We start from the raw sequence: 19,944 nt of genomic DNA, 5'->3' as shown, positions 1-19,944 counted from the left end.
AGAAGTAATTATCTCAATTTAATGACCATACAATCTGCATTATCAACAAATAGCAAAAACACAATTCAGTTTTCTAATATAATGCTTCCACCATGTCAGTGTATTTCAAATCACACTGTGTTACAGAGGGCAGTGCTTGCTTACTAGGTGAAGATCCCCTTGTTTCTACAGGCATATACATAAGTACATGTACACCTCACTTTATCATATTCTATTGTTAGGTGATGGCACTTGCATGATAAATACATAAATTGCTCTGAAAGTAATGCCTCCTCTTATTTATTTCCATGGAAACTACAACAGATTAAAAGAGCACAATAATGCTACTTGATAGAACAAATTCTCAGCTACAAGACACCGCTTTTCAACGTAGTCACTACCATTATGGCAGTTTTTGCCAGCGATGAACAAAAGCCTTCATGCTGCTCTTGTAATAATTCACACCAGTGAAGGTGCCCCACTGGCACTGTCGCCACTGCAGAAATGCACCACCCACCATCTCACTGCATTCACATCCACTGGTTGGTCTCCACAAATGTTCAGTAGGCAAAAGTAAAAGTCAGTGGGTGCCATTTCTTCTGCATGAAGGAAATCAGTTCCACCCCTTTGCTTCATACGCACTCGTGTGTTGGATGCCTTTCTGTCAGACTGGCCTCTGCTGCTATCTGTCCTGTGGCAACAAAATGTGATGGAATATTGGCATGACTTGTCAGCCTGTGCTGCCATACCACCAACATCCACCTTTGACACCATAAGCCTGTGTAATAAAATAGGAGGCATTGTTTTCAGAGCAGCCTTTGTATGCATAAAGATAAATGATTTTTAAACATCTTTTGCTCAGAAGAGTTCCAAGATTAAACTATATTTACACTAAAAAAGAAAAAGTTATTAATAGACAGCTCATAATTCTAATTTTTCTTTAATGCAAAACTCTCTTTTTGTCTCCATTATTGCAATGGAGAGCAACACAAACTTCCACTGAAAAGAATTTTTAATGCTACATCCAGATATGTTTAATACCAACAAGTGTCTAGTGCATGTTGGAAACATTCTGTGCAATGGCAGGAAGCTTAGTGGTCCCAAGCATAGTTGAGTTTGAAGGGGAATTATGACCCTTTCTTCAATCCCATTCTAATTTTAAAATTTAGAAAACAAAACTTTGGTCATACATCCTCCCTGGAGTCATAAATGACTTCTGAGGGCTCTGTGTGGGAATAAGCTCAGCCTACGCACCCTTACACAGGCCACACTTCCCTGCATCATCCCTGCTTTATAGTTAGGAATGAGGTGATGGTCCTGTGTTCTGTACTGGATCAGTAGGTGTAAAGCACTTGATTAGTTTTACTTAAGCATAGGGTTCCTTCACGTTTGCAGCACTCCAAAAGAAGCTTTGAGATGCTTGATGTATTTTTCAAAATGTTTTCTTGATCTGAAATTAAAAGTGTACGCTGGTTATCCTGTAACACAATCTGCAATTGTATCACCTAAAGAACAGTTTTCCAGAAAGATCTGTGCTCCAGAGAATATTCTGAGCCTGTCCACGATGTGCTTCCCTGAATCATGGATGTGCATCATCCACCAGCATTAGAGACTGATCTTTCGTGCTTGAACTCCTGTGCTCGCAAGCATCAGATGACTGGCATCCAAAAGAAGGCATTAGGGATGTGTGTGATTTTGCAGTCAGTAGCAATTCTCCAAGTGCAGGGCACATGTTGGCCAAGAATTGGGTATCACAGTTGAGCAGATTATATAATGTATGTTTTTCTGTTCATGTCAGTCTTGCAGTCTTGTCAGTCTGCAGCAACCTGACTGACTTTATTTATGGTTTTATTCTTTAGTGGTTTCTCTCTGAAACTGTGGATAAAAGGGAAAACGTTCTGAATTATTTTGCTAACTAAAATTAAATTGTATTTTGAGTAATTTTAATTAAACGCTAGTAAGTGTGGAAATGAAACAACCCTCCTCTGTCTATCACAGCATGTAAATGTATGGAGAAATATAATTCACCTACAGGTTATAACCATGCATCCTCTAGGGAGTGTGTTAAACCCGTGGTGTGTTCCTGACAGCTGCATTTTGCATATGCATGTCTGATTTACTGTGTAGTCCACTCTAAGGCAGGAATTGTGCAATGTGTCAATTTCAGAATCTTATACACAGAGACATTTTGGCCCCAAGATGTTCAGTGATTCACACGTTGTTATGCCATCTTCCAACATCTTCTGATGTGCTCCAATTCTATAATCCACTAAAAATGTTCATGTAAATTTAGGTTACTTTTGGATTTGTTTATTTGTTTTTCAAATTCTTTGCAGTCTTTCATCAGGGGTAACTTCAATTATTCTTTCTTAGTTGTTGTATGACTTTTTTTCCTTCCAGAGGAAGGTTTTAGCTACTTCCATCCTGCAAAACTAAACAGACTTTCCATATATGTTCATACTGTGATTTTATGTGCCATATAGGATCTGGTTTGTTCCTAGTATATGGCTGTTCAACTGCTAGCTTTCTTAGTGTGTTTAACTGTTCTGTAAAATGTAGAACTTAAAAGGATGAAAGGACTTTCTTTGCTTTTGATGCTTAAACAAATATTTGAGGGGTATGGTTTTGATGGTCAGCACAATGTCAATTGTTTTTTCTTTTCTTTCCTCCTCATATTGCATTTTTCAAAGATTTAAATCCTGTGTTTGGTTTTGGTTTCCCATTTGTTTTTTTGCAGTTCTGTATTTCAGAATAGATTTTCATAATAACGATGCCATCATTTTGCCTTCAGCTACTCAGAGATGCAGTTTCTGCTTAGTCATTCGTTTTCAGAAATCAGTTGTCTGAAGATGTAATAAGCAAATGCTAACTTTCAAATAAGGGTGTATGTTGAAGGCAAAGTAACGTATGAGGGAATTGAGCAAATGTGCATTTGGTGGTTGTAATTGATAGAAAAACTCACTGAGACTGAAAAACGGAATTGCTGAAGGCCGTCTTTTGAATTCATGTTGCAAACAATGAATATTGCCTGTTTATATTTTAGCATGGTAACTGCAGTTACGTTTTAATTCTATGTAGTTTGGATCTCAGGACCCCAGATTTTTCAAAGTACTTAGTTTATGAGTCCATTCTGAGGATTGGATGTAATGATCAGCTAAGGCCAAAAAAGGTCCCAGTGCTTCATGTCCTTGCTCTTATATGCTTATGGAAGACCTTTTTCAGCTCCATTATCCATATCCTCACATCTCTAAATAACACTGGAAACTTTGTGTGATACCTATTTCAGAGTTTGAGTAGTACTTGCATTTCAGTGCCTACATGAAAATATTTATATAATTTACATATTAGATGTAACAAGTTGATATATTTTATAAAGTTTATATTGTTAAATGTCAATTAAAACTTTTAATGACAGAATGCTAATGAGAAGATGGAAAAAGTGCTCAATGAGAAGGAAAGCATTAAGACACTTGTACAAAGGTCACTTGGAGCAACTGTAAGCTTTTATGAGACTTAATTATTTTGCTGACAAGGTCAGCTGGATATTGATCAGTTGGGTGTTTTGTTTAGTTACTTGAAGGCCAGTTATTTGAACAGAAACCTGTGTCAACATCCAGGCAATATTCTTTAAACTCCAGACTTACTCCAGAAGTTTGGTTGTTGTTTAGTATGTTGCCTTTTTCCTAACAAAATATAAAAGAAAGTCAAGTGTTCGATTGCTGGTGCTTAAATTCAAGTTATCATAACACACCATCATTTTCTAAATTTAAGTGAATTTAAGTAACTTTTGATGTGAAAAAGTCTGAAGAAGTGGTCTCAACTTTATTGTGTGTTCCTGATTCATATAAAACGACTTTGTGTTGAAAAAGTTTCTGATGGTTTTCTTTTTGTCCTTATCTTGCAAATGATTTATCACCTGCTTTCATATAGGCACGGTCTTATGGCACATTCACGCACCAGGTGAAAATAAAAGAAAACCAAGCATAGCCCTTGGCACCTTGCAGTCAGCCAGGGTTAGACCTGGCCCCCAGTTGCAACACTTGCACTGTGAAAGGCTGCACTGCAGCCTGCACACGTGGGCCAGCCCTCAGCACCCTGCAGGTGGAGGTGTGACCCTGCAGGAGATGTCAGGGGGTCCCAGAGGATGGGGAATGTGGTTGGGATACTTGTAAGTAGGTTGTGAGTTTTAATTGTTCCTAAATCGTTCAGAGCACTCAAACAAGCTGCATAGAGAGGCTGTGGAGTCTCCATCTCTGGAGGAGTTCAAAACCCACCTGGATGTTTTCCTGTGCAACCTGCTTTGGGGGGGTTGGATTGGATGAGCTCTGGAGGTCCCTTCCAACCCCAGGAGTTGTATGATTCTACCTTGAGAGCAAAAGGTGTGCCCAAAAATGCATGGGTTTTTCCTTCTGTTATTATTTATAACTGTACTAAGGAGCTAAGTATGTCAGGTTGGATGTTTTGTGCTTCTGAAAGAGAGATGCACTGTGTGTGTGTGAGGTTTCTCACACTAGCTGTCTTCACGGCACAATTTCTGTCATCTCCTGCATTTTGTCAGCAGAGGCCCTTAGTATCTCCCCATTTTTCCCTCATTTCTGTAGCATCATTTCCATTTGCTCTGTCAGATAGGATGTGTGGGGAGGCCTTTTCCCCACCACTGACCATCTCTACAGAGCCATCTTTTAAGCCACCCTCATGTCTCTGAGTCATGGCACTTTGAGTTCTTCTATCACAGAGTATTAAAGCAACTCATAGAATGAGTATTCATTTAGTAAATGTTGGTAAATAGTAGTAAATTATTTAGGCAAATAGCCTTTGAAAGGTAGATAGCAGTATTAGTAGCTTGTCTACAAAACCATCTTAACACTGACCTGATATGATGTGATCATACCCAGAGCATGGAGCTTTGTGCCCCCAGTGCGTGCATCTCTGTCAGGCAGGAAGCTTGTTTGGCTCAGCTTTTTGTTTTCCTTTTCCCTGTTGAAGAGTTTTTATTAGCTTGTGTGCTTTCAAGCCCGCTTTGTTGTGTAAGAGATTTGAGCTTCTTTTTTTCTTTTTAGTACACTAGAGCTCTTTATTCAGGTCCTTCTCTATTTGTTTCTGAAGAGCTGATCCATCTCTGGTTAAATAGTTGGATAAAACTCCCGGAGATTTTGTTTTGAGCAGAGATGAGTCTTTCACCTCTCTGTCTGTGCAGTTGGGTTGGCCTGGTTTTTGCTTTCCTATCAGGGTTTTGCCACTCCTGCTCAGGATGCTGAGTCCTTCAAAAGTATTGGGTGTCCATGGGAGATGTGCTTTTGCTGTGCTTAAACGCAGTGGTAGCACTGCTGTTTTTCAAGCCTTCAGACAATTGCAGAAGTTAAATTCAACTCTATAGTCCTGTGACAAGAAGTGCTTTCTCTAAGGTTTGTGCTCGTCTTTTGTGTCTTTTCACTTTCTGTGGTTGCTGAGGACGTGTGGGATTGCAAGTCCGTGTTGCAGATAGGACGTTAGGCTGATGACAGACTAGGCATTAACTTCCTTCTCTCCATTGCTGACTTTAGGATCAGCATGAAGATGTGATAGATTACTTTTTCATTAAGTAAAATCTTGCTTAACTTGTTTGGTTTTGGTCATCTAGTAGTGATATTTACAGCCTTCTTTTTGTTACTTTTCATTGTGTAAGATAATAGCCATCTGTTAGTCTAAGTGAAATTGCAAGCTTACTTTCTCAGAGCTCACTGTCTGAGAAATATGCTGCTGCTGTAGAAGGTATGTCATCCATTCCTGTTATTTCATCACAGAGTTTGCATTAAAATGCATGATAGAAACAGCTTCATGAAAGCAGGATTGTACAGCGAATACACCTTGCAAGTACGCATGCAACTGCAGCCCACTTGATTTTAATGATACTATATTTGAGCATCGTTTTAATGACATCCCAAACTGCAAGTTGCAGTTCAGAAGGTTTTGTTGAGGATCAGCATGGCCCCCATGTCAGTAAGTGTTTAGACAGGTGATGAGAAGGATAAAAAGGGGTTGTGCTGCATGGTGGAAGCCTCCTCTTGAGATGCCCACACAGCCTGAAAGGAAAATGTCCTCTTTTGGAGCCACTATTTGCTCTTGTAGAGTAACACAAGGATATTCTTGTTTTTCTAAGTGACTATTTTCTAAAGTGAGAAGTCTGTTATTCTTAATTAAATGTAATTTTATGTACAAGAAAATACTTCAAAACAATGAACTTTCTGGTTTCTGGGCTTCGTATTTTAAAATAAATTAAGATTTTATTTTCACTTAGAATAAATGCACATGAATATTTCTTTGGAGAAAGAGTAATGCAAAACAGGTAACAGATTCTGTGCATAAAGCATGATTATTGCTTGGCATGGTGGGTTAGTACTTAAAGTTACTGTTATTTGAATACCATTTTTTAAAGCAAAACAGCAAAATAGGGCATACTCATATTTTCTCCTGAATCATAGTGATTCAAATTCAATTTGATTGGTTTATATTGACTGAAAATAACACCGGCCTTTTGAGCGTTAATATGATATCTGAATGGGATTCTTGTTTGTGTTTTTTTATTTCTCAGGACTCCTTCTTTAAGGAATTCCAGTTGCTTGTTTTCATGATTTTGAGCCTATACAGCCAGAGATGGAGCAGATGGATTGCAAACCCTACCAGCCACTGTCAAAAGTTAAACATGAAGTGGATCTAACTTACACAAGTTCTTCAGATGAGAGTGAAGATGGCAGAAAGCAAAGGCAGTCTTATGACTCCAGAGAAACTCTGAATGAATACAGCCAAGAGCTAAGACTGAACTACAACAGTCAAAGCAGAAAAAGAAAAAATATTGACCAATCCACACAAGGTAAATTGTTTATTTTGTCTTCTAGTTACAAAAATTACTTTTTGATTACTCACTGTGAAATACTATGATGTTAGCAGGCAAGCAGCCATTTTGTTTACAGAGGCATGTAGCAATAAAGTGCTTTTTCTATTCTTTTACTGTGTTATTATATCATAAATATGGGAAATCACTTTTAGAAGTATTATTCTAATAGTATAAATTTAGTGACATTCTGGAGAACATCACATGATTGAAAAATTTTTCCATAGCAGTGGCTGTTCTTCTCAGTAACTTTGAGTGGATAACGATTTACTGTGTTTACATGGTGTGTGGATTTTGGTACAAAATCAGCTTGATTTTGTGGTTGTCTCTGCATATGTCTACAGTGAATTCAAATGCTACCGTACTCTTAACAAAATCTGTAATTTTTAAAGACTATTTAAACGTTACAGATAATTATCAGATGGCTTAGTATTTTGTTGGGGTGTTTTTTTTGTTTTTGGTTTTGGTTTTTTTTTTTGGAGGCTTGAGTGTGGGAAGGTTTTTTTTTTGCCTTTTACTTGATATGGATGGAAGTCTAGGAGAAATATTTGAGAGCTTATGATGCTGCAGCCAAGGTTAGGAAAAGCTACTCATTGGTTGCAGATAAAGGATGACAATTGAGACTGAAGTGGAAGAAAATGTGCTGCACTTACTGCAGCATTCCCAGATGGACTGCTTCTCCTGGTAACCTGCATGCTGAATTTAATGCACTTCATACAGACTGGTGGCTTATCTCTTGCCTTTAGCTCCATCACAGATTTAGGCAACGTGGTGGGGAAAGAAGAGCATTTTTAGGAACTGGAGTACTTATCAGAAGTAAGGGGCCTCTGCCCTCAGAGGAGAAGAAAAGGTCTCTGTGAGCAGTCCCCTTCCTGCTCTTCAAGGAGGCGGTTAAATCGTGTGCCCACAATTTCTCAGATAAAAAATTCCGTTCTCACTATGAAGAGAAATAAAACAACCTTCCACCCCTCACTCAGCAAAAGCTTTCCCTCGTCTTCTAGGTATTAAAATGATTTTCATTTTTTGACAAGAAAATCACGAATATGCTTTTGGAGATGGAAAAAAATGTCTCCTCTGTGATGTGTAAATTAATGCAAAAATTAGAATAGCTGTGCTACATAGTTCATATAGTCTTCTAACTTTTACTACAGATAAGTAGCTTTCATAGGGCTGGTGTTGTCTGAAAGTACCTGTAATTCATGGGAGAATAATTAGCTAGCTGCCAGAGATAGCCTCTATGCATATACACATTATCTCTCCTGTACTAGGGAAGAAAAAGTCACAAATACAAATCTTTAGAGTACTATAGAAAGCTTCACCAACACATTTGACTCACGATAAATGATTTGATCTTGCACTCTTGCTAGGAGAGCTTGGCTAATGAAGATATGTCCATGTTGCTGAGGCTGGCAATAAAGTAAATGTTCGTGCAGACCTCTTTAAAGCAGCTACTTCATTTCTGAAAATTCGAGCATTGAAAGCATAGCCTCTGCATTGCTAGGCCTTTGAAGAGCTCCTTGAGTTTACTGCTGTGGGGGCCTCTGTTAGCTGTAGTGTTGGTGGCCTAGACAAAAGCATGGAGTAATCATTCAGCTGTAGGCACAGGAACCAGTCTGTGTCATGCAAATTTATTCTGAAAGTATATTCTCTGAAAGTAGTGATGATGATAATTTTGGAGAAAGTCAAATTAGTGTGCATTTCTGCAAGAAGGTGTCAGGCATGAACTTACCTCACTACTCAGGACTGATATGTTAGGAATCAATTTGGTGCTTTAGCACGCCAGCAGGTATTTTATACTCATGTTGTAAAATGATTTTATTGGAAATACATGCCAGAAGATTTTTCCAGGCAAATTAATTTTTAGAAGATGCAGTATGAATTTGCAGGTCTTCTATTTTAAAACCTATGTATTTTTTTTCTTCTTAGAAGCAGTGCAGATTTGTACTGCTTCAAACTGCAGTATGAGGTGGAACGTTCGTGTTTGCAGCCAAGTGGTAGTTTTTCAGTAGGGAAGCACCTGGATGATTGCTTACCTTGGGGCAGCTCGACTGATTGAGTTCAAAATTCAGACAAGAGTAAAAAAAGGTTATAAAGCTGAGTGTAAATATTTAGTCTTCAGCCAGAGTTTGATTTGACTTCAGTACTATTGTACTGTTTCCAAAAGGGCAGCCAGACTTCATGGTGTGGGTGCTCTGAGTTTTAGAGTCCTTGGTGAATGCTGGTATTTGCTCAGTCGGTACTAGAAAAACAGCAGGTTCCATTTTGAACAGTGAATTTGCCATGAATCCATTAGACCGTGCATGGAATGCATTCTTCTCTAAAATTCCTTCTCAGAACCTTGCACAAAGTTTTTCTCATGTTTGGCACATCTTTGGAATTTAAAACACAAAACACACAAAAAAGTAAACCTATAGTGCACTTTTCTAGAAGAGGTTGTTTGGTGGGGCGAAAGCTGTACTGTGCTGTTGCTTCAGGTTGTTAGTAACTGAAATATAACTTAAAACTGAAAAAAATTCCTAAATTTTAAAGCTAAAGAGATATTCATAGTCACATACCCATGTATTCTTCTCTAGCCACTGGCTACGATTGAAATAGTACCCAGTAGGTGATGAACTAATGGACTGCAAAATGAGGGTGAAATCCATTAACTTCATGCATGAAAGGTGTGAGAATAGTTGAGAAAACAGGCACATAGTAACAGTCATGAATAAAGTGATAATGATGAAGAGACAGCAGTCAAATGTGAATTCTAATGATTGAATGTGAGAAGAACATCACTTCAGAATAAAATAAAATAGTAGAACAGAGGAGCTTATAACAATAACAAATATAGACATGTTTGTATTGATCTTATTTTGTGAAAAGAATCATTATGAAGTGTACGGAAACTGGAAGAATTTCTGTCTCCATTAATGTACATAAGAACATTGTATATGTGATTCGTATCTTGATATATCTCAGCAATTTCTTTAAGTTTTATTTTTGTTTTTTTCTATATGGGCAATTTGACTATTTAATTATTACTTTCAGTATTCTTGATTTATTTCTGTGAGAAGCTTTGAAATCTGAGATTATGTAAATTGATGTAGATATATATATGTGTAGACATATATATGTTTGCAAATACCCTAGAGGATAGCCAATGTCACTCCAGTCTTCAGAAAGGGCAAGAAGGAAGATCCAGGTAATTACAGGCCAGTCAGCCTCACCTTCGTCCCTGCAAAGTTGATGGAACAACTGGTGCTGGATGCCATCTCCAGACAACTGGAAAAAAAGGAGGTTATCAGAAGTAGTCATCATGGGTTCACCACGGGGAGGTCATGCTTGACCAACCTGGTAGCCTTCTATGATGTTGTCTCTGGCTGGGTGGATGGGGGGAGAGCAGTGGATGTAGTCTACCTTGATTTCAGCAAGGTGTTTGATGCTGTCTCCCACAGCATCCTTATAACAAAGCTGAGGAAGTGTGGGATAGATGAGTGGATGGTGAGGTGGGTTGAGAACTGGCTGACTGGCAGAGCGCAGAGGGTCGCCGTTGGTGGTGCAGAGTCTGGTTGCAGACATAACTAGCAGTGGTCCTCAAGGGTCGGTGCTGGGTCCAGTCTTGTTCAACATCAGTGACTTTGATGAGGGGATAATGGCCACCCTCAGCAAGTTTGCTGATGATACGAAGTTGGGAGGATTGGCTGACACGCCTGAAGGCTGTGTTGCCATTCAGCAAGACCTGGACAGGCTGGAGAGCTGGGCAGAAAAAAACTGGATGAGGTTTAACAAAAGCAAGTGTAGAGTCTTGCATCTGGAGAGGAATAATTGCATGCACCAGTACAGGTTGGGGGATGAGCTGCTGGAGGGGAGCTCTGTGGAGAGGGACCTGGGTGTCCTGGTGGATGACAGGTTGGCCATGAGCCAGCAGTGTGCCCTTGTGGCCACAAAGGCCAATGGCTTACTGGGGTGCATTAAAAAGAGCGTGTCCAGCAGGTCGAGGTGATCCTCCCCCTCTGCTCTGCCCTGGTGAGGCCTCATCTGGAGCACTGTGTCCAGTTCTGGGCTCCCCAGTACAAAACAGACAGGGATCTCTTGGAAAGAGTCCAGCAGAGGGCCACAGAGATGGTGAAGGGCCTGGAGCATCTCTCCTATGAGGAAAGGCTGAGTGAACTAAGTATGTTCAGCCTTGAGAAAAGAAGACTGAGAGGGGACCTGATCCAGGTCTATAAATATCTGAGGTGTGGGGGGCAGAGTGGCGAGGCCAGACCGTTTTCAGCAGTGTGTAGAGACAGGACAAGGGGAAATAGCCAGAAACGGCAGCATAGGAAGTTCCGCAAAAAGGTGCACAAGAACTTCTTTAGGTGAGGGTGACGGAGCACTGGAACAGGCTGCCCAGGGAGGTGGTGGAGTCTCCTTCTCTGGAGATGTTCAAGACCTGCCTGGATGCCTACCTGTGCGACCTGCTGTAGGGAACCTGCTTTGGCAGGGGGGTTGGACTCGATGATCTCTGGAGGTCCCTTCCAACCCCTACAATTCTGTGATTCTGTGAATATAAGCAGTCTGTATAAACTGTAACTTTGCATGTCTCAAAATATTTTCAGAAGTCTCAGTTATATCCTACAGTATTCAATTTCTTTTGCAGTAATCAATATTTCTGCAAACATCTTTTTATGTCAAAGTATTATTTGAAAATTCATGTGATATTGGAGATTTTTTTTGTTTTTACACATTGAAAACAACACCCGGATGCAAAGTACTTAACTTTCTGTTATTCTTGTATTCCTTGCATTTCCTGAAATTTTCTCTCAAATCTTGTTCTTCAAAGAGGATTTCTTGGTCAATTTTCACGACTTTAATAGATGGGAATATGAGAGAAAATCTACAGTAAATACGGGTTTAATCTGTTGAGAGACTATCATTTCTAGATTGTCTTCCTGACATCTAGAACTTAAGTCCCTTTTGGAGAGCACAGTGCAAGATCAGTTGCAATTCTAGAGTAAGCTCAGCTATCGTTTCCTCACCTAACAACTCACTGCAAACAGATAAAAAAAATCTTATGTCAGTGTCATCATTCACTCCTGAAAAGTCAGTACTAGTTGTATGATGAGTGATCTTTAAAATGCATTTTTTTTTTAATCACTGGAATGCTCAAACTCCTGTCTATCTGAAGATGTGTAAATCTACAATATCTCATCCTGGCAAGAAGATGTTATGAATTCCTGCCAGACCCAATATCATATAGCTTGTACATATTGGCAAACACAGTAAATTAATTCTTGGAAGAATTGGTAAACACAGTGTTTTGTACTTGGAAGAGCTGGCGTAGAATTGGCAGAAGCCATCAGAAATGTTTTCTTGCTAGGAAATTCATCGATGGACCTGGATATGCAGAAATAAGTTCTCACAAATGTACCGTACGTGTTTTCATTTCTAATTTGTTTGTGACACGTTTACATCATTAAAAGTCTGTTTTCCTCCACAGCTTTCTCTGTTTCCACCAAAGTAGATATGAAGGAAGTTGTATTCCACAAATATTGTCCCTACAAAAAAAGCTTTATTGCTTTTAGGCTAATTATAGGTTTGTAGAAAACACTAGTTGAGAGGAATGAATCCCTGATAGGATAAGCATCTGGGATTGAATCTTTGGCATGATGAAGTGTATTGATCATTAACAAAATGAGCATACGGCGGTAAATTTCTGGTTAGGCAAACGTGTGTTTCCTGGCAAGACAGATATATTGAACTACATTATAAGTAAGGCAAAGTGGTGTTATTCCTGAAAAGAGGATACGCCAAAACTTTTCTGATAAATGTGTGGGGGAAAAAAAATCAGCATTACTACTATTCCAGAAAACAAGATTTTAGAGTGCTCCACAAAAATGTTGTCCTTTTCTGCTTTTAGCCCTGTAAGTAGGCCTTGAGCTACAGACTGATAAATGTTTTAGAGAAAATGTATAAGATTGTCTTAAGGAATAAGAGGTAAGTAGATTTGGCTGTTCTGCGACATCTTCCTTCAACAAACTGCATTGTTTTAGCTCACTGCTGCTTCCATCATATTCTCATTCCTATACTTCTTAGCATTGCAGCTCTGGTGTAGATATGTGGGCAACAGACATGTTTTGGTGCTCAACAGCACTTTCTCTGGAAAAGAAGAAGTGCAGTGCAGGAACTGGGGGGCATTTTACGTGTCAGCAAGCACAAACTTACCAGGAAGAAAGATTTAAACACATGCAGCTCTTAACTTCATCTGACCAGTCAAAAGCACTTTTATTTATTATTAGAGACATAAATATAAGGTGTGCTGAGAAGGAGTGGTAGGAAATGGTTCTGTCAGGAAAATGTCATGGTGTTTTTTTGTCATCTGTGAAACAGAAAAGCTTTTTACATAACAGCTATATTATTCTCTGATGTAAGAATTAAGCAAATCCACCTGGTCCAACAGATCTGTTTTGCACTTGTAGTGGAGCGATGGAGAATCAAATTTGGGCTGCAAATGCTATGTCCTCTTTGTTTCAGTTACTTCATTTTTTAATAACATAAAAGGGTAAAGAAGCAAAATTTTATCAGCTTTTTTTTTTTTTCCCCTTCTTGGAAACATTAAAATAATACTCAAGCAAAGTGTGAGTTAAAGATCTTGGGAGCCTTCCTAGTGGAGATGGGTGCCAAAAGAATGGCTGTGAAGTTCATCATTTCTAATAGAGATTTAGAACTGATGATTATTTGACAGTCATATCTACAGCTTGTATAATTTGGCATCATTTGTTAAAAACAGGAATGCTGTCTTATCTGTGTGAATTTAGGACTTATGTGCTTTGACACTTCCAGCAGTTTATAAAGGGAAAATGTATTATCAAGAGGCATCTCTGAGCATGACTGCTATTCAGAAGACAGTGGTCAAGTATTGTCAGTGCTGAGCTGCTGTTCAGAGCAGTGTGATAGAGCAGTTTGGTGTAGCTCTTGCCAGCATTATTTTTGGGATAAATTCTATCAAAATAAAGATTAATACAAGTGATTAACGTGAGGCAAGACACAGTAACAGGTATTGTTTTTTTTTATTTATTTTTAAGTTTGCATGTGGAGGGGAGAATGGGTAGTTTTGAAAAAGAAAGGAACATGGTATGGTGAAAAGTTTCCTTTGGAAGAACCATTGCTATGTGTGCTTTTAGAAGTGAGGTACTCTTTGGGTAGTTGTTTAATTCTGTTCCCCATATTTTCTTTGTGATGAAAATTGTGGAGTTAATGAAGTTTTGTTTTTGTTTTTTGAACCTTTAAGATGCTTAGTTTGTTTAGAGTTGTTTATCAGGTTATCTGGGAAGTGACTGCAGTATTGTGGAATGGAGCATTACAGAGATTTGGAAGATAGGAAGAGGCTGATTACAAAGGAAACCAATTATTTTTGTTAGTACTTTCCTTGAAACCCCATAGCTTAGGGAAGAAAATACAAAAGTTTTTCTTTGATAGTACATATTTTGGTAAAATATAATTAATTATTAAATAGGACTTGTATCAAAAATATTGATGTACACTGTATCAGCAGATTCAGTTCTCACCTGTTTGTAAATGCCAAATACTTAACTTTTAGACTTTTTATGTTGTCTACCACATTATTTCACCAATTTTAGAAGATCTTTTGTGAACTTTATTTTAGAGTTATGTACCTGTATGCTTTAGAGCAGAAATGTGAAACATAGCCCAAGTATGATGCCCGTGTGAAGAGGCACACAGTGTGTACTGCACTGCCCTTGCTCAGCTGTTAGCAGAGTGTGGTTTAAAGCTCCTTCAGGTTTCGGGGCCATATACTAATGAACAGAAGCAATAGCTAATAAGCTCCAGCTTGTGCTGCTGTGTTATGCCATCTGGTCTGAATGTTTATGAGCTTCACATTGTTCTAAAAAGATTCCGTATGAGGCAGAATAAAAGAATCCATACTCTTAAAGCTTCAGTGTGTTGCCTCCTGCTGCATTCTCTCGCAGAAATACAGATTCCTGTTGTGCTGTGCTGTGTTTGTTTGGCTCGTTGTGGTCTAATGGTGATGATGTTACTGTCTCCCAGAGAAAAGTAGTGTGATGAGCTCTTCTCTGCAGCTTTCTGGACTGCAGCCTTCTCTTCTGCGTGGGGAGTATCAGCAGACTCCAAGGAAGGAAAAAGATGCACTTAGTTTCAGGCCTCCTTGGGACAGTCTTTCTTGATTTGCCAAGTAATTGGAAATTTCTCTCTTTGGAATAACTGCTGTGAGAAAACTGGATTTTGAGGCTTCATTTAAGCCTCATAGAGGGAATACTTTTCCTTTCCCTCATCAGATCAAAGTACCCAAGTAAACTGAACGTACAGAGAGATTTTTCCCACAAGAATGGAGTGGGTGCTTTCATATGGTATCACAAGTATGTTACAGAACCTTGTAGCCTTCTGTCACCATTTCAGTAGTGCTGCTTCCAACCTTACAGTGTTTACCATCATCTTAGTGCCTTGTATTATCAAAAATAGTTTCATTCTCATATGTAATCTTTTTGGTTTTAAAAGTGAATATCTGACAAGGGGGAAAACTGAGAAAAAAACTACTGAGAAAGGAAATAAATGAGAGAAGGATCACAGCACGTTTCCAGTCCCCTGCTAACAAATCTCATCTAAGGATTAAAATAGCACTCTCCAAACATTACACAAGCTTAACAATCCATTTGCCAGTGTACAGATACAGAAGACAACCCTAATTTCCATTCTCTTCTTTGAATTACCAGTTTTCCATGATATAAAATGCCTGAAGTCATTGAAATAATCAGGAGGGAAGAGTAAGTGTAAAAAACACTAAAAAAATCTTTACAGGAACTTGTACCCTGTGATACTAGACACTATGTAACCCTTCCAACTCAAGGTATTCCCTGGTTATCTATCCAAAAGGGCCAGCCATACCCAGGTCAAGGGAGGGGATGCTCTTGTTGTATGAATAGAACCTCTTTATATAACACTTAAAAGTGTCCAAGGTCTGCCATAAGTTAAAACAGGGATATGAACGAACACAGGGAATGTCTAAGCAAATATTAGAGAGCTTCAGATTGAACGAAGAGCTCTGCACTTGTTCTGCAAGGCGTTTTGCTCTACGCACTCTTGCTGTGTCTTTTATGTCACTCTTGAAGCAAAGAGTTATCTTAATTTCTGGAATGAGAAATCTGATTTGATTATCTTCGTTTATAGAGCAGGTGCTGAAACAAAATAACATTTCTTCCTAGGGTTTCTCAATTACGTATCTGTCAGAAGATTTTGTACCTCCTGAAATAAAGAACTGTCAAGAAGCAGCTCAGTGATTCCATAACGTTTCTCGTTAATCAGAAGAGTGGTTATGTACTAACTTAGAACTTGAATTAGTTTTTGTTTTTAGAATTAGACTCAAATGCTTCTGAACTTCATTCTGAAGGTATTTATGTGAAATAAATTGTGGATGTGATTTAAAATCTAGGGTTCTCCTTTCAAAGCCACATTTCTATTGGAAGCTGCTCAAAAATCAGTTTCCTGCTGACTGCCACTCATTAGAAATGCTCTGCAAGTGGACGAAGCATCTTTAGCTCAGATGGAAAAAACAGCTTGAAAGGAATAAGGTAATGTTCAACACCAACAGATTGATTCTTTCTCCACTGTAAGCACTAGTTACACAATAAAATAGGGAGTACTGACAATTCCAACCGTCACCCGAAAGCTTAGAAATGTCGTTTATCAAAATATAAACTGTTGGTGTAAAAATCAGCAAGAGATTAGGAAGTCAGCAAATTCAGATTAAAATATTAACATGACAACTAATAAAACTGACTGTCAAGGAATGTAAACATTTGTAAAGATCAGCTCTGCTTTACTCAGTATTAGTGTGATAATACAAAATACTGGAATCTGTAACTGTTACATCGCTGAGAAAGAGCATGAACAAAGGGACTCTCTTAAATACTGCACTCAGAATAGGACTATTCTTGAAGTCCTAGTGTCTTGGACCCTTATTCTGGTAAGTGAAAAGCTTGATTTGGCGCTGCTGCTTATTCAAAGTAAGTTGTTTGGCTTCAGAGGAGGTTTTTTGAAATGCTGAGAATAAAGCATTGGGGGCAGATTGGTTGCCATGTTTTAAATAGAAAGCTGTAGAGGTTACGTGTGCTGAATAAGGAGAAGCAGAATCAGATTATACTGGCCATGGTCTCTGGAAATGGGGCAAATCTGTATTGGAGCCTCAAGTGCCAAAATCAGCCTTCCTGCATACCTGTAAGAGGAGAATACTCTGTACCTGCCTTCAGTGAGCACTTCCTTAACACAGAAGTGTATTGCAAACTCTGCAGAGCTTTCCTTGTGAAGCTATTAAATGGGAGTGGTGCATTTCATAATTCAGCCATTCAGTACTTCACTAGTGAGGCACTCTTCCTGGAATTTTTAGGTTGCTTCATAAGAATGGAATTAACATAACAGAAAGAAAATAATAAAGAACAGTGAATCACCTTTAGAATCTTAGAGATGCTCAAGGTCATTCCAGTTTCCTCTGGGTGTTGTCCCTAAGAAGCTTTGCATGATACAGCCTCATAAACAGGCTGCTGCCTCTTGAGCAACCAGCCAGGCAGTAGAGGTGGCCTGGCAGAATCCTTGCGCTTGCAAATGCGCATAGCTTGTGCTGCTAGAAGGCTACCATATGAAAAATGAATATAATCATCTCATCTGGTCTTTGGACTAAATGATCTTTCAAGGTCCCTTCCAATCCCTGACAAACAGTAAGCAGAATGTACTGAAGATTCATGAACTGTTGTTCATCAAAAATTCTGTTGATACAGTTATTTTATTTGAGCTCACTGTGGGTAATCTGTTTTTATTTTCGCCTGATTTTTAAATTTATTTTTCTTTTATTTTATTTTTTTATTTTATTTTCTCCCACTGAAAGGAGAACTCTTTATTCTCTGAATTTGCTACATTCTTTCTCACTAATTCAGACTCAACTTATTTATTGCTTTCATTATACAAATGAAGAAGCATGATCTAAAATTGACTTAAGAAAGAAAATAACATGGCACAGTTTAAACTGATTTATTGGGGAGTTTTATTTAAGCTTTCCATAACTTTTCCAGTATTGATGGCTTTATTTTCCCCTGTGAACAGACGCTGTGGACATTTGCCAGAAATGCTTAACAGTTAATTCCAGATATTTTAATAGGATAAAAGTGGTGGGTGTTCAGAAGTGTATAAAATCTTGAGTTTCTGTTAATTTTAATTTACAGAGCAAAAATCATTCACGTGAGATTTTCTTAACAGCTTAATCTAATAGAATGTAGACATGAAGTAGGTTTTATGTTATCTATGAAAGTTCTAGAAATGGAAATTTAGGTCCCGTAGAAGTGATCATTTACTCATATGTTGATTTCTTAATCTGTTAAATTTGTTAGTTGTTTTTTGGAGTTTTTTTGTGATTCTGAAAAGCAGAACCTTACTTACACTGACTAACTTCTGACATTGCAAAATTGTGTCAATATTATTTGAAAGCAGTAAAATAATGAAAATAAGCATCCATGATATCTAGAAACATACTTAACAACTCCTGCTAAGGGTTGCAGAGAAGAAAGAAAATACACTTTTCTTTCTTCAGACAACTGTTTGTGGCCTGTGAAAGATACATTCAGTTTTCCTAGAGTTGGAATTCCAATAAAAAGGAGTTCCAAATATTGTTTAAAAAAATTGTATTTTATTAATTTTGAGCGTATCATTTTATTTTTTTTTTACTTCTTTTCAAATACTTGCATGAAATTAAAGATGTTTCCTAGCTTGACCTTTTTATGTCATAGTCTATTGGCGTAAAGGAAAAAAGAAAAAATTAACTTCTTATGCTGTTGCATTAAAAAAATAGAGCTTTGAATCTTTTTAAATGACAATCATAGCAGAGCACTGATAATCTGTAATGTTGTTTTGGTACCTACTTTTAATTCCTCCGAGTAAAGAAATTAACAAAGTCTGTGGTTGAATAATTATTTCTAGTAGAAATAGAAGACGGTAGAAAGGATCACATATTGTCCTACATACACTGACTTTTTATGTTCAGCTGGAGGCATGAATTAGTTTTAAAATGTTTCAGTGACGTCTCATTGTTCCTTCCATGGGAGTTCTCAAATTACTTATTTCATATGTGTGTGTAAACACAGAAAGATACACATGGAGTAGTGGCATAGCGCAGGTTCTACCTGCATGACTTCAAGGTGCAGGCTTCATTGCTTCAACATTTAAATTTAGCTTGAGAATTTGTGCTTTCATTGTATTATTACAATCAATGGTCTTTTAAAGCTTCCTTTCTCGAGGTCTGATCTCCCTAAGAAATTAATGCATTCATTTTTACCCTGTATTTATTTTTGAAGAGGCTGTTTGTCATGTAGTTTTGCATAATGGTTGTGTCTTTGGATTAAGACACCTACTGTTCTGTAAAATACTTCTGTGAATATATAGGATCAAATTCTGTATTTCTACTTGTGGATAAAAAGTATGAAAATATGGGTCTGTTTTTTCTTTTAATTCTGTATGCAATCAGTTCTTCGACTTTGCTATTCTTACTACTGCAAACAGAAACTAATATTTCTATCTATAGTAACAAAAAAATTACCTTACAAATTATGTGGTGTAGCCTGTGTCAGTGCATACCTTGGAGAGTACTTTTTCAGTAATGTATAAATTAGTGGTCATGGAAAGGAAATATTTGTAGGATGTGTGTGATTGGTTTGGTTTGCAAGTGGATTCTCAAAGGCTTCATCGAACTGTTGATTCTAGGGATACAGTTCTTTTTTAGTACCAGAGAGATTTGGGCTTACAGATGTAGCCTGAGTTTTAGCTGATATTGTAGTAGTGATTATAGGATGTTTGCAATTAATTGTTGGCTATTGATCTGTAGACTTTAGATGTTTGGGGAGAATGATTGTAATTATTTGATTTTGTTCTATACTTTGAAATCTACTTGCAGATAAAAACAAAGTGGGAAAAGGAAAAAAAAAAAACCCTCCACCATTACTGAATTATTTGTCTATCTTAACATCCTACTTGCTGGATCAGGTGTTTAAAGATCTTATTGATACATGCTTACAACATTCACCAGTTTACTTACTGCTACTCACTTGAAT

The 19,944-nt window shown here is 37.9% G+C and overlaps 1 protein-coding gene across 7 annotated transcripts in view; it reads left to right on the top strand.

Annotated features, from left to right (window-relative positions):
* The window catches only part of TENM1 (teneurin transmembrane protein 1), an 823,045-nt gene that overhangs the window by 584,652 nt on the left and 218,449 nt on the right, over positions 1-19,944 (top strand). For all 7 annotated transcript variants that reach the window (XM_052673651.1, XM_052673650.1, XM_052673645.1 and 4 more), the window contains one exon: positions 6,551-6,829. In XM_052673651.1, the coding sequence (XP_052529611.1) occupies positions 6,613-6,829 (217 nt within the window). In that variant the 5' untranslated portion in view covers positions 6,551-6,612. The remainder of the gene's footprint in view (positions 1-6,550; positions 6,830-19,944) is intronic.

Source organism: Tympanuchus pallidicinctus, unplaced genomic scaffold, assembly GCF_026119805.1.
Source record: "Tympanuchus pallidicinctus isolate F22 unplaced genomic scaffold, pur_lepc_1.0 scaffold13, whole genome shotgun sequence".
Classification (NCBI taxonomy): domain Eukaryota; kingdom Metazoa; phylum Chordata; class Aves; order Galliformes; family Phasianidae; genus Tympanuchus; species Tympanuchus pallidicinctus.
This window is presented reverse-complemented; position numbering and strand designations above follow the sequence as displayed.